Source organism: Euleptes europaea, chromosome 18 (assembly GCF_029931775.1).
Source record: "Euleptes europaea isolate rEulEur1 chromosome 18, rEulEur1.hap1, whole genome shotgun sequence".
Classification (NCBI taxonomy): domain Eukaryota; kingdom Metazoa; phylum Chordata; class Lepidosauria; order Squamata; family Sphaerodactylidae; genus Euleptes; species Euleptes europaea.
The window spans coordinates 32,518,690-32,541,090 of record NC_079329.1 but is presented as its reverse complement, the minus strand read 5'-3'; the positions used below and the strand labels follow the sequence as shown (position 1 = coordinate 32,541,090).

The 22,401-nt window shown below is 43.2% G+C and overlaps 2 protein-coding genes across 2 annotated transcripts; both read left to right on the top strand.

Moving 5' to 3' along the window:
• Positions 1 to 5,758: 5,758 nt before the first annotated feature.
• On the top strand, positions 5,759 to 6,548 carry LOC130490866 (erythroblast NAD(P)(+)--arginine ADP-ribosyltransferase-like). Its single transcript, XM_056864670.1, has 2 exons — positions 5,759 to 6,464; positions 6,529 to 6,548. The coding sequence occupies exons 1-2, from the start codon at positions 5,759 to 5,761 to the stop codon at positions 6,546 to 6,548; spliced, it is 726 nt and encodes a 241-aa protein (XP_056720648.1).
• Positions 6,549 to 8,976: 2,428 nt separating this feature from the next.
• Positions 8,977 to 22,025, top strand: LOC130490865 (vomeronasal type-2 receptor 26-like). Its single transcript, XM_056864669.1, has 5 exons — positions 8,977 to 9,125; positions 15,285 to 15,591; positions 17,175 to 17,279; positions 18,514 to 18,637; positions 21,121 to 22,025. The coding sequence occupies exons 1-5, from the start codon at positions 8,977 to 8,979 to the stop codon at positions 22,023 to 22,025; spliced, it is 1,590 nt and encodes a 529-aa protein (XP_056720647.1).
• The last annotated feature ends 376 nt before the right edge of the window (positions 22,026 to 22,401 follow it).

Here is a 22,401-nt window from a genome sequence, read left to right as displayed (position 1 = left end):
AGAGTATCAGACTATGGTTTAGAAGACCTAGGTTGAAATCCACACTCTGCCATGGAAGCTTGCTGGGTGACCCTGGGGTGACCACACACACTCAGCCTAACCTACCTCAAAAGGTTGTTGTGAGGGTACAATGGAGGAGAGGAGAATGAAGCCAGCTGCTTTGGGTCCCTGTTGTGAAGCAAGTTGGGGTACAAATTAAATAAGTAATAATAAACATTGCTGAAGTTGGGTGACAGAGAAAGGTTGCTTGGTGAGTGGAAAGGAGAGATAGGAGCAACGAAAGGTGAGGATATAAGGACTGCCAGGTGGAGAGCTAGGATTTCCGGCTCTGGGTTGGGAAATACCTGGAGATTTTTGGGGTGGAGCCTGAGGAGGGTGGGGTTTGTGGAGGGGAGGAATTTCACTGGGTTATAGAGCCATAAAGCCCACCTTCCAAAGATGCTATTTTCTCCTGGTGAACTGTTCTCGGTTGTCTGGAGATCAGTTGTAATCAGTTGTGGGAGATCTTCAGCCACCACCTGGAGGTTGGCAACCCTATGGAGAGCCCTGACCTGGATAGCCTCAGGCTAGCTTGATCTCATCAGATCTCAGAAGCTAAGTAGGGTCAGCTCTGGTTAGTATTTGGATGGGCGACCTCCAAGGAATACCAGGGTCATGACTCAGAGACAGTCAATGGCAAACTACCTATGAATGTAGAAAAACTCAACCAGATAAGTACAGGGAGCTTTAAAGGTTGAGCTAGAAAATATAAACTATAACAAAATAATTATATTTATTACAAGATGTACACTATAAATTTGTTAAAAATGCAGGTTCTAGAATACAGGCTACAGAAAAAAAACATCAGTTACAAATATATCATACACAGTTGATATACATTCAATATAAATGACCAACTACTCCCTACCTTCGGAGAGCTTATATGCTGGCCCGTTTTAATGTTCTCCCTTCTGCCATTCTGTTTGGGAGATATAAGAAAATTCCATACTCTGCTAGAGCGTGTAATTGTGTTATGGGAGAGATAGAAAGTATTGACCATATTCTTTTGTACTGTCCTTTTTACTACGAAACTCATGCTGCACTTTTAAACCCTTTTGTATCAAACTATGCTAATCAAGCTGATGACAGTAAGATGAACTTGTTGTTATCTTCCCGAAGTCCTGAGATCATCGAATCTGTAGCCAAATTTTTTGATGATGTAATTAAGAGACGAGGTAAAATGTTGTACAGTAGCTAGTTTTATTCTTATTGATTGTACTTAGTATGTCAATAAAGGTATTGAAATTGAAATTGAAATATAAATGACCAATACTGGACCATATGAATTTTGACCTGTGTAGGCCTTACTCAGTGGTCATAAATACAATGGACAGTTGCTCACACTGGTGTAGAATTATCTATATTATTTATTACACCTTATAATAAATATAATTATTTTGCTATCGTTTTTAGTTTGTAGCTCAACCTTTGTAGCTCCCTTTATATCTGATTGAACAGCAGATGTAATCTGTCTATTGAGAAGTGTGGGGTATTTTTTATCATTTCCTTCCATGAGCTTCATGTGCTAGTTTACTGAGAGTTTAAACAGATTTGGAGAAGATACCACATGCATGAGTGACAAGGGGTATGTGCGTGTATGATAATTCAACTCACAAAGCAGTCTTCAGTTAGATATAATTGTCAAGGATTCAGCTTGGTTAGTTAGAGCTGGCACAGAATGAATGGAAAGTAACAAACTTGAATTATTAGCATGGGCTCTTCCTTTCAGTAAAGCATCTGGGTGGTAAAATAGTCCCTGAAATTTTATTCCAATTAGAGGAATAAGATTGTTACAACTGGAAATGCACTTCATAGTGAAGCCAAGAGTTTGCCTTATCATACTTGATTCTCTTTCATACTTTACACCTGTTCTTAATCCTCACTGTGCCCATCCAATATTCTTTATTTTTATCCTTTCCTTTGTAGACAACTCACTCTCCTTCTCAGATGTTATGGAGACTGAGGGGCTAGAGGTTGGAGGATGTCATGTTGAGGAGGAGGGACATGATCCTTTAGATGGGCCCCCTTTCTCAAATGATGGACCAATATTCTCTCATACCCCTCAGGGCTTGGGGGGAGATACACTTTTGGAAGTGGGTGATTCAATTATTAGCAATCCAGAGAGCAGAGTATGTGACAAGCATTTTGGATGCATGGTGATTTAAAAAGTAGTAGAAGAAGAAGAGTAGGTTTTTATACCCTGGTTTTCTCTACCTTTAAGGAGTCTCTAAGTGGTTTATATTCGCCTTCCCTTCCTCTCCCCACAACAGACAATTTGTGAAGTTGGTGGGACTGAGAGAGTTCTGAGAGAACTGTGACTGGCCCAAGGTAACCCAGCAGGCTTCATGTGTAGGAGTGGGGAAACCAACCCGGTTCACCAGATTAGTGTCTACCGCTCATGTGGAGGAGTGGGGAATCAAACCTGGTTCTCCAGATTAGAGTCTATGGCTCTTAAACACTATACCACGCTGGTTTAACTGCTGGGTCTGAAGTTTGTGGACATTACACACATTCTAGATCAGAGTGGAGCTGTGGAGGAGTCAGAGGTTGAGGTGCACATTGGCAACTAGGATATTGGGAAATATAGTCCTGTGGTCCCAGAGGGGGAAAAAAGGGTTATTAGGCAGAACATTAAAGGCCCAATGCACAGATTAGCTAACAGTTCCATGTAGGGTTGCCAGCTCTTGTTGGGAAATACCTGGAGATTTGGGGAGTAGAGCCTGAGTAAGGTGGGGTTTGGGGAGGGGAGGGACTTTAATGGGGTATAATGCCATAGAGTCTACCTTCCAAAGCAGCCATTTTCTCCTGGTAAACTAGTCTCTGTCACCTGGAGATCAGTTGCAATAGCAGGAGATCTCCAGCCACTTGTGGTTGGCAACCCTAGTTCCATGTCCAGGCCTGCCAGACAAATGCAGGTTAGGGGTCTCAGTGAGTGGATGAGAAAGTGGTGCTTGGAGGAAGGGTTTAGATTTGTTAGGCTAGAGGATGTAGTGATGATCCCAGTCATACACAATTTTAAAAGTGGATTAGACAGCTCCACAGAGGATAGTTGTATCAGTGGCTACTAGCCATGGGGAGTAAAGGGAACCCATTCAGAGGCAGTAAACCTCTGAATATCAGAGCACATTAGGGGAAGACCTCATCTTCTTTGCTGTGTTATTGGTCTTCCAGAATAACTGGTTGGCAAGTGTGTGAGACAGGGTGCTGGACTAGAAGAGCCACTTTCTGATCCAGCAAGACTCTTGTTATGTTCTTATGTTCTGTTGTGGTATGCTAATAGCCCTTTAGGCTGCCCTGGTACACCCAGCAAGGTGTTCAGGACTGGAGCTAGTGTGCAAGGATGGAACACTGCTGTATATCCAGAGTCAAAGAGGGGTCTCCTGGCATCCATCTTGTTTGTGCCATGCTGCAGAACCCAACTGGTCAATGTCATTCTGTTTACCGTGTTTCCCCCTTGGGAGGACATCTGGTATTCCTTGGAATATCAAGAGACAAAAACAAATTCTTTAGCATTCCTTTAGTTCTCCTGCAGTAGACCAGTTGCCAGGTCTCATCATCTCCATTCAGTATGGACACAGTAATCTCATCAAGTAGCTAGCCTAGTCTTCTGACTCACCCTGCCAGAACATTTCCAGCCTCACCTTCATTTCCAATTCTATAGCTCTGCTGTGAGGTGCTTAGCCGCAAGTACCTAGATATTGTTTATGATCTGCCTCACCTCCAAGTTCTATTCTCCTTCCCATTCCTAATCCAATCTAGAGCAATCAAGCCTTTGTCACTGGCAATGACCAGTCATTCCCAGACATTGCCAGGAGCAGTGAGACATAGCCAAATTGCTAGTTCTTCTCCTGGATCCAAAGTGTGTGCCATGATACTTGTGTGTATCGTTATTCCTTTCCTTGCAAGTAGCGCAGGGCATTACTTGTCTCCACTCAGCTACCTCTATCTGGACCCTCGTTCCCTGGAAGGTCAATATAATTTCCCCTGGGTACCTTCAATCCTTGTGACCACCCCCTCAAACCTTTACTTTCTGAGTTCTGGGTGTATTGGGCATATTGTGTGTCTGTGCAAACAAATTTGACTGTTTAAATAAAACCCTTAAAATTCACAAAGCGCTTCTTTATTGGGAACCTTTTTCACTGGTGCGCTCATCCGCGTAAAAATTGCTTTTAAAGATCCCCTTGCCAACCTCTTGCAAAGCTTTACCAGTCTCCAGCTAATTTCCCCCAATAAGAGGAGACCCCTCTGCTTGGCGTAACAGTTCTTTATCAACTCCACATTTCAAATTTTAAACTATATTTAGAGAATTACAATGGATGAGAGTACATTGAGAGAATGGAAACATGCTTTATCAAAGCAGATCTTGTACCCATCATATTATCTGCCTGATGACCACTCTTCCTATCACATGAGCCACACCAAATCTTTGTGATAACCAGAGTAACAGTTTTACTCATGGGGCAGATTCATATAAAAAAGAGCACCCACAGACTTCAGTTACACGACGCAGAAAGAAGACCCTACATTTAGACAGAGTTGCTACTCACTACAGAGGTGTATTAGGATGGAGAGCCATTTTTGTCCTCTTGTCCTGTTTTTAGGTGTTATCATATTATTGCCTACTGCAGGAAATGCTGAGGTAAGTACCATATCTCCCGATCCCCAATGACAACCAGCATATGAAGAGTGACTAATAGCTGCATGCCAATAAAGGTCAATTGATTGATTGATTGACTAATAGTGCAATACGAAACAGCATTACACCCTGATACGTTTATGGACCTCAGTGGACTTAAAAGGGTGTAACTGCTTAGAAATGCATTCTAAATTACAGAAAGCCAAACTAGGAGACCACCAAGAGTTTCCTTTGGTTGGAGAGGGCAGCAGGGTCTTTTGGGTTACAGCAGTGGGAATTGATGAGAAACAGAGATCCAAAATGCAGCTTAGAGATGTCCTTTGGGGTAAAACTTTGTCTCATGCTCATAATATGAAAGCTCATAGGTTCATCAATACCTCCATGCCACCTGCCACTACTTCTCAGGCAATGGAGCACTTCGGGTCCATGACTTCCCAATCCTCTTTTACCTACTACTGATCCTTGAGGACTAGTAATATGGAGAAATTAATGGAGCTTTGAAAAAGAATAATAAAAAAAAAAACAATCTGTGAGCTCTCAAGTTATCCAGGAAGCCCACACCTTTTCCTATTAAATGGAATGGTAGTAGTAGTTAGCAATAACACAATACTCTTCTTGAAAAAGTTGTGGCTAGTACGGGAAGTGTGTGTGTATGTGTGTGTGTGTGTGTGCTGATGGTTGACCATTAGGCCAGGAAGTAATTGGATAGATTTAGGGTTGCCAGGTCCCTCTTTTCCACTGGTGGGAGGTTTTTAGGGTGGAGCCTGAGGAGGGCATGGTTTTGGGAGGGGAGGGACTTCAATGCCATAGAGTCCAATTGCCAAAGCAGCCATTTTCTCCAGGTGAACTGATCTCTATCAACTGGAGATCAGTGGTAATAGCAGGAGATCTCCAGCAAGTACCTGGAGGTTGGCAACCCTAGATAGATTCCATTGTGAAGTGTATAGCAAAGCCAGAGACGTACTGGGGAAAAAAAGCAAACTTGTATGTTACAATAGGACCTACAAAAGTCTAGTGTTACAATCGGACATTTATTTTTCATGATATGTAATTATCAATTAGCTTCAGACTGGCTCCCATGAGATGGCAGCAAACACATCCAACCCAGTATTGAACCTGGCTTCTTATGCCCTTGATGACAAATACAAGGGTTGTGTGAAAGCCATGAAGAACAATCTCAAGTCTCTCCTTGAGATGGAGCTGGCAGGATCCTCAACATATAAAGCTACATGGGAAGAAGCCCTGAAAGAATGGTGGCCGAAGAAGGATTCACAGTCTTTACCTCAGAATATAAAAGAGTTTGCTGAAGTGGCAATCTTGACATATGCATCCGAAGTCCCTAAAATCTACCCAGAATTCAATACTGCCACCCGAACTGCAGGAAAAGGCCCCAAAGAATATGAGGCCTACCCTTTCAAATCCCTTCATTTCCTTTTAACATGGGCAGCCAAAGCATTCCAGTCGACAGCGCCCAAATGTGTCCGTGTCTACAGGGGCACCACAGTGGAGTTTTCCGTCGAGAAAATGTTCCGGTTTGGACAGTTCACCTCCACTTCAGAAAGTAAAAAGGAAGCCAATCATTTTGGGAAGACAACCTTCTTCAAGGTGCTCACTTGCAAGGGCTACTCAATAAGCGAGAAGTCCATCTTTGAACACGAAAAGGAAGTCCTAATTCCTCCTTATGAGCTGTTCCGGGTCACCTCAGTTGAAGACACTGCAAAGGGCAAGATCATAAACGCCAAGTCTGTGGGAAGCTGCAGCAACCACAACTGTGCTTTCATGGGGAAAGGTAAGAAAACACAAGCTGGATTTCATTTTATTTTTCTGATTTCTTTTCTGTGATTTTTTTTCAGACTTCCTTGGAGACTTTTGAGAAGTAAGATATAAAGATTTTTAATGCTGGAAAAATACTTGTCCTACTCCTATTTGCATTTGTGTGTGGCAGTGGTGAAGAAGAAGAAGAAGAAGAAGAAGGAGAGAGAGAGAGAGAGAGAGAGAGAGAGAGAGAGAGAGAGAGAGAGAGAGAGAGAGAGAGAGAGAGAGAGAATGGAAGAATAAATCTTATATGAAAATTCATTATGGGGACTTCTTCCTCCATGAGTAGGGTTGCCAGGTCCCTCTTGGCCACCGGTGGGAGATTTTTGGGGTGGAGCCTGAGGAGGGTGGAGTTTGGGGAGAGGCTTCAATGCCATAGAGTCCAATTGCTAAAGCGGCCATTTTCTCCAGGTGAACTGATCTCTATTGGCTGGAGATCAGTTTTAATAGCAGGAGATCGTCAGCCGCTACCTGGAGGTTGGCAGCCCTATCCATGAGGACTAGGCAGATCAGAGAAGAAGTTATGGGATTTTGCACCTTTTAAATAGCAAAAAGGTTGGGTTGGGAAAATGGCTATTTAAAGCAAGTGGGGGGACTAACTAATTTTTCATTTTCTAATATGCAGGGTGGAATGGTACCATGGCCTGTCATGATCACCAAGGTATGTGGGCTAATGAGGTAGAACTTCAGATCTGGTGGGAGGAGTGACCAACTTTTGAATCAGCCCCTTCAAGTCAGTTGGATCTGCAGCCAATAGCGTGTGATACTTATTGGGTCCCATGAAATGAAAAACTCCACTTGATGATTTATGTATATAAAATTTACAATAGGATGAAACACAGGTGGTGCCCAATAGAAACCAAGCCAAACACACGCAGCTGTAATGGCTAGGTTACCAGCTGCAGAAACCATACCAAGGGCGAAAAAGCATGGTCGCTTTATCCTCCTTTATCCCCTGTTTCAGCCAGGATTCAGCCAGGATTGAACGCATGCTTTTCGCCGAACGTGCGTTCAATCCTGGCTGAATTCTGGCTGAAACAGGGAATAAAGGAGGATAAAGTGACCATGTGTTTTCACCCCAACCGTGACTTTTCCTGGTATAGAATCAAATAAGTCTCATTTACGAACAAAGTATAATGATGTGTGTCTGTCAAAATAAAAATATGTTTTCTAGAAACATGAGTCACTGCCTTGCAGTCATGGATTCTGTTTTTTTATGTACATGAGAGTCACAATCCTTTACTGGAGTCTGCATAGCACAGGGAATGTTTAAGGGGAAGGGTAAATAGCAGCAAGATGGGAAGATGACTGGGGAAGGCACTGGCAAACCACCCCGCAAACAAAAGTCTGCCTTGGAAACGTCGGGATGTGACGTCACCCCATGGGTCAGGAATGACCCGGTGCTTGCACAGGGGACCTTTACCTTTTAAAATAGCAGCAAGGCTCTCCTGAGCTGGCCTTGCCAGAAAGTTAAAAAACTATTACTTATCCACTACATTCCAAAAGGGAGGCACTATTTGTGGTGGAAAGGGTCATCAAATCACAGCTGACTTACAGCTACCCAGCTAGGGTTGCCAGCTCTGGGTTGGGAAATACCTGGAGATTTTGGGGGTGGAGCCTGAGGAAGGAGTAGTTTGGAGAGGGAGGGGCTTCAATGCTTCAATGCCATAGAGTTCAATTGCCAAAGCGGGAGAATAGATTTTCTCCGGGAGAATGGATTTTCCTTGGGAGAACAGTTGTACTAGCGGGAGATCTCCAGCCAACACTTGGAGGTTAGCAACCCTATACCCAGCAGGGTTTTCCAGGCGAGATATGTTCAGAGGTGGTTTGCCATTGCCTGCCCTTGCATAGTAACCCTGGGCTTCCATGGTGGCTCATTAAAGTACTAATCAGGGTTGACCCTGCTTAGCTTCTGAGTTCCAACAAGATCAGGCTAGCTTGAACTATCCAGGTCAAGGTAGGCAGTATTTAGATGCCTGAGTGTTAAGCTGCCGTACTGCAGTCAAAAGCTCTGCTCACGACCTGAGTTCAGTCCCGACGGAAGTCGGTTTCAGGTAGCTGGCCCAAGGTTGACTCAGCCTTCCATCCTTCTGAGGTCGGTGAAATGAGTACCCAGCTTGCCGGGGGTAAAGGGAAGATGACTGGGGAAGGCACTGGCAAACCACTCCGCAAACAAAGTCTGCCTTGGAAACGTCGGGATGTGACGTCACCCCATGGGTCAGGAATGACCTGGTGCTTGCACAGGGGACCTTTACCTTTTAATCTCTTTTACTGTGACATTAAAATGAGCTGCTCGCTAGAACAGCCTAATATCATTCTGAGTTTTTGCTAAGGCAAATTGTAAGGCTATCCCTTTTGTAAAAGGGTGCTGCTTATTTGTTAGCAGAGCATAGATGGGGCATTTGCATCCTAGTTGCAGAAAAGTTACTTCCACAAGCAACTACTTAAAAAACAAAAACAATTGGTTCGCACATTTGATTGACAAAATGGAAATGCTTCAAGATCCCCCCTTGAGCCTTTTAGAGGCTGATTACACCATGTACATCAATGCAATCAGTAGGGTGACACACATGATCAGCAAAGTGATAGGACTGGGATCACAGGAATCTAAAACAAACAGAAATCTGAAACAAGAGTAAGTATTTAATATAGCATGCTAATTGACCAGTAAATGGTATTGCATATGAAGAAATGTATGCACTGAGACCACCACTTGAAGTCAATCAATTGTTATATATAGATTACAACATTCCCAGAAAACCCTGTTGTTCAATGTGATGCTGGGGCAGCATTTGTTAACTTTTGACTTTGGTTTCCTCTCCAGTGCTGTATCTGTGAGCCACTGATCAGGGAGAGCAAGCTTCCAGAAAGTACATTTTCCAAGCATTCTGGTGGACTTGTTTCTACATGTTTAAAAAGAATATCAGAAAAGTAACAACAAAAGTTTCTATGTTGTGTATGTATATGGAATGTTAACTTTCAATTCTCCTTATTAGCTTCCTAAGAATGTACTGTTCCCTCATCCAACATTATATTTTGCTTTTCTTCCTTCCCTTCCTCAACTATATTTTCGAATGGATAAGAACAAAAGAAAAGCCCTGCTGGACCAGACCAAGGCCCATCAAGTCTAGCAGTCTGTTCACACAGTTGCCAACCAGGTGCCAAACATATGTTTTCTATAACTTGTGCATATTGTATTTTTTTAAAAAAAATCAAGCTTATTTATGTATGCAAGTCAACAAAAATAAAAGAGCACCTCCATCCATCAAGTTAAATGATTCCAGTCCCTGGTTCCACCCACATTGTATAGCATTAAACAGCAGTCTTATTTAAACATTTCAGTAAGAAGGGGGCAAATGGTAGGAGCAGAGACTCAGTAAGATGAAACGTTTGCCTCTGGATATATTTAATTAGGGTCTTTGCCCCTGTTTGCTCCATTTGCCAATCCTGTAGCACCCTGCACTTGTCAGACTAAGATCTGGGATACTCAGGTTGGAATCCCCATTCTGCCTTGGAAACTTGCTGGGTGACCTTGGGCCACTCACACACTCTCACCTGACCATCATTGGGCATGGCAGCACTGGCTGTTCCCTAACTGACCAGCTGGATGGTAGGGCTACACCTAGGGCTGCCAGATACCTCCACCATTAGCGGGAGGTTTTGGGGGTGGAGCCTGAAGAGGACAGGGGTGTGGGGAAGGGAGGGACTTCAATGCCACAGAGTCCAGTTGCCAAAGCGGCCATTTTCTCCAGGTGAACTGATCTCTATAGGCTGGAGATCAGTTGTAATAACTGGAGATCTCCAGCTACTACCTGGAGGTTGGCAACCCTAGCTACACCTTCAACGTGTGGTAGTGTCCCCATGGAGCCAGAAGACAAAGCGGCAGCTATGGTAGGACCTGGCCATCAGGGACTGCTGGGACAGAGTTGGAGAGAAGCCTCCAAGGGCCATCTGGTCTATGAAGCACGGGGTTGGGAATGCAAGATCTACATGGGCCTGTTTAAAACTTCACAGCTACTGCCAAGGAGGAGGAGGTTGTGGCTGCTCCCTTTCCACACCTACAAAGATGTGGAGGAAGGAACAAGGAACACCTTGACAGGAGGACACATCAAGCTGCCTATACTGAATCAAACCATTGGTCCATCAATGTCAGCATTGCCTGATCAGGCTGGCAGTAGCTCTCTGGGGTATCTGGCAGAGGTCTTTCGCATCACCTACTGCCTCATCATTTGAACTGGAGATTGCGGAGATTGAAGCTGGAACCTTCTGCATGCCAAGCAAATGCTCCACCACTGAGCCATAGGCCCTCCTTAGGTCTCCCACTGCCCTCTATGTTGCTAAAAGACTTAGCCTTCTGTTCTACTGCACTGTTGTGGGGGAGATGGTGAATGCAAATCATGAATCATCATGTTGCTGATAGTCATTAATTCCTCAGGGGTGCCAAAAATCTCCTCCTGAGATAAACAGTCATATCTATTTGGATGCTTAAAGGGAGCGAAGTAGTCCTTTAGCTTCGTTTGCTTGCTCAGAGGAGTTGAACATTCCTAGTATCACAGAATCATAGAATCATAGAGTTGGAAGGGACCACAAGGGTCATCTAGTCCAACCCCCTGCCCAATGCAGGAAACTAACAACTACCTCCCCCCCACATCCCCAGTGACCCCAACCCTCCCCCCACCATGCAGGATCCCACAATCAAAGCACTCCCGACAGATGGCCATCCAGCCTCTTCAAATGAATAAGTTCTTTTCACTCCCATAATTCAGTTCTTGCTTTTACTTTGTCACTCCAAGGCTGTCAAATCAACACCCAACCCAGCTGTTCCAGTTAATTAATACTCAGGCTCAGTTAGTAGCCCCGTGGTGCAGAGTGGTAAGTTGCAGAACTGCAGTCCAAGCTCTGCTCACAACCTGAGTTCGATCCCAACGGAAGTTGGTTTCAGGTAGCTGGCTCAAGGTTGACTCAGCCTTCCATCCTTCCGAGGTTGGTAAAATGAGTACCCAGTTTGCTGGGGGTAAAGAGAAGATGAGTGGGGAAGGCACTGGCAAACCACCCCGTAAACAAAGTCTGCCTAGTAAACATAGGGATGTGACATCACCCCATGGGTCAGGAACGACCCGATGCTTGCACAGGGGACCTTTACCTTTACCTTTTTCCTGGCTTCACAATGAAAATAAGGCTTCAAAGTCAAAACGTTCATCCAGATAAGATAAAGGTTAGCCCCCAACCATCGTCAACTCACATTTAAGGCTCTACATTAAATTCTCCTAGAGAAGAGTCAGAAGTTTTTCTCCCTCTCCCATAATACTAGAACGTGGGGTCATCTGCTGAAGCTGGAGGGTGAGATTCAAAACAGATAAAAGGAAGTATTTTTTCACACAACGCATAGTTAAATTGTGGAACTCCCTGCCCCAGGATGTGGTGATGGCTGCCTGCTTGGAGGACTTTAAGAGGGGAGTGGACATATTCATGAAGGAAAGGGATATTCATGGCTATTAGTTAGAATGGATACTAGTCATGCTGCATACCTATTCTCTCCAGGATCAGAGGAGCATGCCTACTATCTTAGGTGCTGTGGAACACAGTCAGGATTATGCTGCTGCAGTCGTTTTGTTTGTTGGGCTTCCTAGAGGCGCCTGGTTGGCCACTGTGTGAACAGACTGCTGGACTTGATGGGCCTTGGTCTGATCCAGCAGGGCCTTTCTTATGTTCTTAAGTTTATCTAAAGTTAATTAAAATAAATGAAGAGCAGAGCTCTGAGAACACACTTCCAACAGGCAGCCACCATCTTCTCCCCATTTGTGTCTGAAGCTAAAGGGACCTGGAGACCCCAACCTCACTCCCAACTGGGGACCAGTAGGTGACTCCAGCTGTTGGGTCAACCCCTTTCTTCTGTGCACGGCCATCCCATCCAGCCATATCCAGCCACATTTGTATTTGTACTGTGCTTTTCAGAGTTGCACAATCTGCCCACCAATAAATTAGCATTGGTAATGAGACAGGAATCCCAGCTCTCTATTCAGTCCAGGAGAATGCAGTGTCTTGAGCTTCATTATTAATTAAAATTCAGCAGTCTCTCTTTCTAATCTCCCTTTGAAATCCCTTTGTAAGAGAAATGCTACTGTTACATCAGCAACTGAATGTCCTGGAAAGTTAAAATGTTTCCCCAATGGGTTCTGAATGTTGTGGTTTTTGATGTCAGACTTATGTCTGTTCAATCTTTTTTCACCGGGACTGGACTGTTCAATCTTTTTTCACCGGGACTGGATTGTTTGTCCAGTGTAGAGGATGGAAGGGCATTGCTGGCATGTGGTAGCATAAATCACATTAGAAGATGAACAGGAGTATGAACCTGCTATAGTGTGGCTGACGTTGCTGGGCCCAGTGATGGTGTTGCTAAGTTTTATATGAGAGCAAAGTTGGCACCTTGGTTTGTTGCAGGCCTTGGTACTGGAGTCCATGCTACTGTTAAGTAGCTTATCAATGCAGGTGATAAGTTGTTTTAGGTTAGCAGACTGTCTTTAAGCAAAAACGTGTGTCCCCCCCCCCCGCGAGCCTTAGCGAGGAAAATGTCACAATCCAGCATTCTCCATGCTTTCTAACCCCAAATTTATGTCAGTTCTCATCTATAATAAATGATAGGTAATTCAGGTGTTGTCATGTTTTCATAAACCTGAGAAAAAACACTTTATATGGTGGAATTAGAGAAAGTGCTTGGTGATCCAGGTGCTCAGTCCCATTATTACTGGATCTCAAGAATTATGTGAGCTGTCATTTTAGTTTTCACCATAGGCATAGCTGGGGAGCTGGTCAAATTCATAGCAGGGCTCCCATCTTATGGTAAAGCAAACATGAACAATTTTGCTTATGAACTTGGTGGAAAAATAATTCGATTCGGCTGATTTTACTTTTCTTTCAGAGAGTTGAAACTTATCAAGGCTCTCTTCACCTGCTTCTTTCTTCTTCCCAAACTCAGCAAGCTATTGTCCTGGGCCTGCTGGGACCTCCGAGGTGGCTTGTGGGGTTTGGTGCCACAGCAAAATCACCACTTGGAGAATTTATTTTCTCCACTGTAATTATCAGCATCCCTCTGAGTAATTATCCAGCTAGCTAAAGCCCAGTGGATACCTGAAAGGCAAAAGGAAAATAAAGAACAAAGTTAGAATGCAATTATAAGAGTCCATATAACACTCAAAACTGGAATGAGGTGCCAGTCTGATATCAGATAGATTAGTGATGGCCCACTAATGGCACACATGACCATAAACAACTTAAAAAGACATGGGAACTGAAAGTGTTCAAATCAGCAAAACTAACCATTTTTTGATGGGAAATGGGTGTTTGAATGATGTCAATGTATGCCATGTATGGATTGTAGGACAGCCGGGAGAAAGGCTGTAACTTGGCGGACCAATCAAGGGAAGCCAAGAGGGTTGGCGTTGGGGCATCTGTAGGGCTGGACATCTGTAATAGCTATAAAAGAGCAAGCACTGGACCATATGCTTTGAGCAGCTAGAAGCACTTGCATGTGCTAAGCTGTCTCCCATTTATTATGGCCAAATAAATGCTTCAGCAGATCTCTCTGTGTCTGGTCTTCTCTATCCCTAAGTAAGATTGGGTCAGGGGATAAGAGTGTTGATTATTGATTTATTGGTATTACTTCTGACAGTATACATCTTGAAGGGAAAATCTGTCCTCAGAATGGTGTCGCTCTTGGTGTTGCTGCTTGGGCTGCTGCCTTCTGCTGCATGCGAGACATGTTTGGTTCATCACAGCAGGAAGACTTGTGACATTAAATGCCATGTAAGAGACCTCCTCCCTGTTTACCATGAGTTCTATCAGGCGGGAGACCTCGTCCTCGGAGTGCTTGGGCTGTTGCTGTAGCCCATTGGTCCTGAGATAAGAACCTGAAGTTGTAGAGGGCAGACACTATTCGTAGAGAATAATGAACAGAAGTTTTGTTTTTTAAAAACTCATAAGACCAGGACACTGGTACAGAGAAATGGCGGTGAGATAACGTTTTTTTTTTCCTCAGTGTACTGACTGCATTGTCTGACATTCAGGAAAGTGCAGAATAAAATTGCTGCTATCCAGATAACGTTATAAATGGAAACATGGAAATCTGCATGCGGAAGAGAAGGCTTGCTACCAGGATGGTGCTGGTACTGATATTGCTGGTTTTGTTACTGGGTCATGCTGTCTGCAAGACTCATTCAACTAATTGCAGCATATATGAGGATGCCTTCCCTATTTCTCATGAATTTTATCAGGCTGGTAACCTTGTCCTTGGTGCAGTTATCACACACATCTTCTTGTTTTACAGAGCTCCCACTTTCATGGAATATCCCTCACTGAAATTGACTGATAAACCTATGTAAGGATTTTTTTTTCCTTTCTGAAAAACGCTCACAACATAAAAACTGAGGAAAATAATGATTAGGCAGTTGGCTCTCTTCAGACTTGATGTGAAACCATGGTATAGGTAAAGTAACTTTGGTTAGCTGATCATCCAAAAGTGGAACACAATGGTTACTTTGGGTGCCTCAAACCAAAAGAAGCATCTAATTTACTGCTTGTTGAAATGACTTTTTCATACAGTTTTAGGGTTACATTTAAACCTTTAAAAACATGCAAAACTGTGTAGGGCCAAGAAAGGTGGCCTGCCTTTGTCCTCTATCAGTAGCAATATTTTAGGCAGAAGTCAACAAATAAAGCTTTTCATATAAAATTATTATCTGTTGAAATGACTAGAAAGTTTACTGTTCAGCTAACTATTCTGTAACTCTCATTACAGTTCCGTGGTAAAGAATTACCAGAATATCTTGGCTTTGGCATTTGCTGTAGAAGAGATCAACGAGAATCCCTACATTTTACCAAACATCACTTTGGGCTTCCATGTCCTCAGTAATTACTACCTTGCAAAGATTACCTATAAGGTTACCCTAAATCTATTTTCTATACATAGGTTTATACCCAATTTCAAATGTGATACAAAGAAAAATCTTATAACTGCAATTGGAGGGATTGACCCAGAAGCCACTGCTGATATGGTCACCATTTTGTCTATTTACAAGATTCCACAGGTATATCAGGTGCACAAGGTATGAATATTCCACAAGTGTAGTGTAACTGTGTTTTGCAACCGTCTAAAAATAACTTTACTTTGTTCCAGTTCACTTATGGATCATTTTCCCCAGCTCCAAGTAAAAATATGCTGTTCCCTTCCTTGTACCAGATGGTCCCAAGTGAAGCCTATCAGTACAGGGGAATCATGCAGCTCCTTTGCCATTTCAGATGGACATGGATTGGACTCTTTGCTGTGAATGATGACAATGGAGACAGGTTCTTGCAGATGGTGATTCCCATGCTTTCTCTACATAGCATCTGCTCTGCCTTCACATTAAGAACACCAGAACGGAATTACTTGGATGTTGCCCTAGATGCATTTTTCAGACTGCTGGGAAAATATCCAGTTCTTGTGGACAGCAGAGCTAATGCATATTTAGTGTATTCAGAACCCCCATCAATAGAGGCTTTGAAAATGTTGATGACCTTAGCAGAAATATCTTCAGGTCTAACTCTGGGTAAAATATGGATTGCAACATCCCGCTGGGATTTCTCCTCCCTGTCCTTTAAAAAACTGTGGGATACCCAAACCTTCCATGGGGCTATATCCTTCACAGATCACCACAGTCAGCCACCCGGATTCATAAAATTTCTTCAGACCATAAAGCCATCCTGGAGAAAAGGAGATGGGTTTCTCCAGGAATTCTGGGAACAGGCATTTAGCTGTTCATTGGCAGTATCTAGTAAGGATGTGGAGCACGAGAAAACCTGCACTGGGGAAGAGAAGCTAGAGAGTCTTCCTTTGATTCTGTTTGAAATGAGCATGACTAGCCACAGCTACATTATCTACAATGCTGTGTATGCTGTGGCACATGCTTTGAATGCAATATGTACTCCAAGACTGAATCACAGAAGACTGGAGTTTCAGAATTTGCAGCCATGGCAGGTAATGATACCTCAAAGATCTGCATTATAGCTTAAAGCATGCTATCATATGATTTAGAAGCTGTGATAACTCAAGCTATGTAAACCCATTTAAGTAAATTGTGCCAACCATAGGATAACATACCGACTGTGTCTTGAGCCAGAATAACTTTGCAATAGCAAAATAAAATTAGAGTTCAAAATCAGAATAGTCTTCATCTATATAAGCTAATCTATATATCTATTTCCAAGATGTGCCCCGTGCCTGTGGATACTTAAATCCACAGATGGGGGCACACTCATCCCAAACAGATGTTTCTTCAGACTCGGGGTATTTCCCAAGTATGATTATTTCAACAACATCTGCAAATGCTCTTTCAAAATGGCACTGGCTGCCACTGCCGCCAAAACCCGGGTCGGCCACCAGGCCAGGCCAAAGAGGCAGATGCTGAGAGTGGCTCCCAGACTGCGCTACTGCCATGGACACTGCTCCAGGGACGGCTCGGTTTTGCTCTCTGCAGCGGGGGCTGTCTCCAGTGCAGAGAGCTGGGGCTGGCCAAGGGATTCCTCCCTGTGAGGGGGAGATGGGATTCTCCCCCTGCGAGTCTCATGAGCCCCCACTTGTATATTCTAATCTTCTTTGTAAAGATTACACCCATGGTGGATTTTTCTTTTCTCTTCTTTAACACCCTAGCTCAATCACTTTCTAAGGACCATGGTGTTCAACAACAGTGCCGGAGAAACTTCACATTTTGATCACAATGGAGATTTAGTAGCAGGTTTTGATATTATAAACTGGGTAACTTTCCCAAATAACTCATTTGTGAAAGTCAAAATTGGAAGACTGGATCCTCAAGCTCCGCAAGGAAAAGAGTTAACTCTTAATAATGATTTAATTGTTTGGCCTAGAAACTTTAACCAGGTAAGACACATATGACTTAGATGTCTGCAGATGCCCGAGGCTATGAACAGCTTTAACCATTTTCCATTTGAACCATACAATGTCTTACCGACTATTCAGGTGCTATTTTTGCATTCTTTTTTTAAAAAAATGCTAGTTACCTCCCTTCTGTATATGGAGAGTGCTAAAAATATTTACCTGTTTGTACATGTAGAGTCCTTCTGTTCCAAGGATGATGACAGCACTCTTTTGGCCTGAGTTCCTCTCAAAAAACCTGTCTTCCCAACAATGTCAGTTCTAATCTTATCTCACCATATAAGAACAAACTTTTCACATTATCTTAGTGATCCTTCAGTTTTAATGTGGCACCGTCTCTATCATTTTATAAATACACCAGGGCCTCTTTTCTCAAGCACTTTCGTAATATATTTAACTGTCAATATGTTCTGGACATTGGGGCACCAGAAGTGTTCACAGCCACCTGATTCCAGCTAAATTCCAGTCCACTAGGACCTTTGAGACCAACAAGATTTTTTGTAGTAAGAGCTTTCAAGAGTTCAGATAACTTTGACTCTCAAAAAAAAAGTCTCTAAGTTGCTATGAGACTTAAAACTAGCTGTTCGACTGCAGACCAATGCGGAGACCCTCTGAAATGGAATCCGGCTGTAATTTATATCTCTGTGATGCTATTAGTCCAAGGCAACAGCCTCGTTTTGTAGGCATTGGGTTGAAGCTCATCTCTCTTTTTTAAAAGATTTTTTAATTCCATTTCAATAAGAATACAAATAAAGAATAGAAAATAATAAAATACATAAAAAATAGAAAGTAATGCCATATAATACATACATCAAAAAGAAAAAACAAGGTTCTGGGTGATCATATAAAAATGTGAAAACATCACAATAATTTCCCTTAATTATAAACTGTTCTAGACTCTTAATAACAGGTACTCTTAATTTTTGCTTGCTCGTTCATTCTCTATAATGTTGATGCTTTTGCAATTAAATAATAATACTTGTCTTCACTAGTCTACTAATTTTAACATTAGTACTAACTTATTTTTTAAATTAATTGCTATTGTTTTCTTATCTAATCTGAAGTTCATCTTATCTCCCTTTATCTTTGTGGACAGGTCCTGCCTCTTTCTGTGTGTAATGACAACTGTAATCCTGGTTACCACAAGAAAAAAAAGGAAGGAAGCTTTTGCTGCTATGATTGTACTTCATGTCCAGAAGGGATGATCTCTGAACAAAAAGGTAGGAGACAATCAATCAATCAATCAATCAATCAATCAATCTTTAATTTACAGTCATTTGACCAAATCAAAATAACATACGATCACCATAAAACAATGTTAATTGCTCAACAAATCCATAGATAAAAATTATTGACATGATCCCAATAAAATCCCATTTCTGAAATGGACCATATTATAACTTCTAAAAGGTTTATCTAATAGTATTTACTATTTATGACTTACATCTTTCCGTGCCTTATATATAGCGGCACAAAGTTCAGCCACACGTCTCGAGATTAATGGGTTACTATCTTCCAAAAGTCGTTGAGTACGAATTTCATCAGGTAGGAGACATAGTGCACAGATATATCAACCATATCCCATAACAGATATGTTCAACTAAACTAATGGGAGGATGGGCTATGAAACCTGTGACCTGAAGGGAATTGGAACCATTCTGTTAGTGAGAAACTAGGAAGGGTGGACTAGGGTTGCCAGCTCTGGGTTGGGAATTACCAGGAGATTTTGGGGGTGGAGTCTGAGGAGGGCAGGGTTTGGAGAGGGGAGGGACTTCAATGCCATAGAGTCCAATGGCCAAAGCAGCCATTTTCTCCAGAGGAACTGATCTCTACCACCTGGAGATCAGTTATAATAGCATGAGATCTGCAGCAACCACCTGGAGGTTGGCAACCCTAAGGGAGGTGTGTGTGGCCTTTACACATGAGACTCTTATGCCTTCTGGGATCTTAAATCTGTGTATACACAGGCAGAATCTTGGGGGTGATATTTCTGAATAAAGTACATGAGGGGGGAGAGAAAAGGCAACTTTGACATGAACTGTTTGATCTTTATCAAACACAGGAACACAGAATGAAAAGTGAGAAAAGAACCCTGATCAAAAGGCAGTGCAATAAAATACACCAAAGATGGGAAATGCTGTGAAAACCTGGTAAATGACACAAATTGGGGAATGCAGGTCACAAAAACAGGGCGATCAACAAGTTAAGCAATTCCAGGGGAAGCTGTCCTGTTAAGCTCTCTGTAGTCATCCATAGTTAATCCAAATGGACCCCACCTGTAGACACGTGTGCGGTGTCCCCAGGAAAGAACTTCAAGATTCAAGTCCAGTAATACCTTAAAGACCAAACAGATTTCCCTGGTATAAGCTTTCAAGAGTCAAAGCTCCCTTCATCAGCTTTGACTCTCAAAAGGTTATACCCTAGAAATCTGGTTGGTCTTTAAGGTACAACTGGACTTGAATCTTGCTCTTCTACTGCAGACTGCCATGGCTACCCACTTGTAGTACAGAGGGAATACGTTTCTCCATGGCCTGGGTGGGAAAGGGTTAACACTCAGAAGTCTTAGATCCTTCTGAGTTAGAGATCTGCCAGGACCCACAATGGGCCAGACCAAATGATTTAGCCGGCCTTAAATACTATGTTAATGCTAAGTATTATAACTGTAATTAAGAAGGCAATTTCATATGAATCTGGGGGCACATTGGCATATGTAGCATCTCTGTGTAGAACAATCTGCTGCAATGAGGCTTTCAGGTTAGAAACCTGATTAAACGTTTCAATGTCTGAATTGCAGAATCATAAAAGGCACTTATTGAATTTCTGCAAAAGAGGAAAAGAATGAAACAGACAGATTCTCCCTGCAAAGGAATGAGCTGAAGACAAGCCTATGCCTGGGAGTGGGGGGGGGGGGATAAATGGTAGAAAATGGCACCATGCTGATGATGCAACATCACGTCCAGCAATTACTGGACGTGACAACATGGCTCCAATGTAGGGTTGTCAGGTCCCTCTTCTCCTCCAGTGGGAGGCTTTTGTGTGCAAGTGTGTGTGTGCGGCATGCATGCGCGTGCAAGCCGACACATGTGCTTCACTTCCCGTTTAGAACCCTTTGCCACTTTAGAACCCTTTACCACCTGGCCCTTTACCACTCAAACTAAGAGGTATAAGGCCCCTCGCGAGGCAGAACTTCCGGTTCTAAACTGGAAGTGACGCTCGCAGTATGCACGTTCAGTATGCGCTCATGTGTGCACATTTGCCCCTGGCCCTCAGGATGTCGGCGGGCAGAAGTGTCAATTGCCAGGGGTTTGCCTGCCAGCAGCGGGCACCTGACAACCCTACACTGTGATTAAGGTTACCAGCTCCAGGTTGGGAAATAGCTGGAGGCGGATCCTGAGGAGGATGGGGTTTGGGATGGGGACTTCAATGCCATACAGTCCAATTGCCAAAGTGGCCATTTTCTCCATGTGAACTGATCTCTATTGGCTGGAGATCAGTTGTAATAGCGGGAGATCTCCAGCTAGTACCCGGAGGCTGGCAACCCTATTGGCAACCCTAAATGTGATAGCCATGCAATGCTCTAGGATTTGGACAAAACTCTATGGTAGCACAAAAAGCAAGAGCACATTATCAAATTATGGGAATCGATTTCCCTCAATGTTGATTAATGTTTTCACATATTTATAACCTCTTCTCTTTTTTCCAGACATGGATGCCTGTGTCAATTGTCCAGAAGATCAATATTCCAAGAAGGGCCAAAATCAGTGCATTCCAAAGGTTATAACCTACCTTTCTTACGAAGAACCATTAGGGATCACTTTAGCTTTGTTTGATATTTGTTTCGCTCTGACAACAGCTTTGGTGCTTGGGACATTTGTGAAGCATCAGGAAACTCCCTTAGTCAAAGCCAACAACCGGAGCCTCACTTACATTCTCCTCATCTCTCTCCTTCTGTGCTTCCTCTGCTGTTTACTCTTCATTGGGCAGCCAATTAAAATGACCTGCCTTCTCCGACAAATTACCTTTGGCATTGTCTTCTCTGTGGCACTCTCCACTGTATTGGCCAAAACCATCACTGTGGTATTTGCATTCATGGCTACCAAACCAGGATCTAAGATGAAGAACTGGATAGGGAAAAAAATGACGAACTCTATTGTCCTTTCCTCTTCCTTTATTCAAGTTGGCATATGTACTCTTTGGCTAACTTCTTCTCCTCCCTTCCTGGACATGGACAGGCACTCATTCCATGACCAAATCATAGTGGAATGTAACGAGGGCTCAGCTACCCTTTTTTATTGTCTCTTAGGCTATATGGGCCTCCTTGCAATTAGTAGCTTCACCGTTGCTTTCTTCGCTAGGAAGTTGCCAGACAGTTTCAATGAAGCCAAATTGATCACTTTCAGCATGTTGGTCTTTTGCAGTGTTTGGCTATCCTTCATTCCTACTTACCTGAGCACCAAAGGGAAATCCATAGTGGTTGTGGAGATCTTTAGTATCTTAGCCTCTGGTGCTGGCTTACTGGGTTGTATTTTTTTCCCCAAGTGCTACATCATTGTGCTGAAGCCTGAGCTGAACAACAAACAGCAGTTAATAAAGAGAAAAAAGAAATAACGTCTTACAATCTTAACCAGACATACATTGAAGGATCAAATTAATTCATTGTATAATGTCAAAACAGTAGTTGTGTCTTGGGCTGTAATGACCCTTCCCAGAAGCCCCAACACTGGTTCACTGTTCCGCATATGATGTATTTCTTGTGGGAGTACATGGGGCTACATCAATCAGATGTCCGCCATAATTTCAATAGGGGCTATAGTTATTAAGGTTCCCATTAGAGAACCTTTGGTGCCTTAGCCGGAGAAACGAAACCGGCATCGGAAGGTGGGGGGAGCCGGGTTCGCAGGTCATCGGCCGGGGCCGGATAAATGGAACCAGCAGTGGGGGTGGCAGGAGCCAGGTCGGCAGGTCGCTGAGGCTCGGGGGCAAG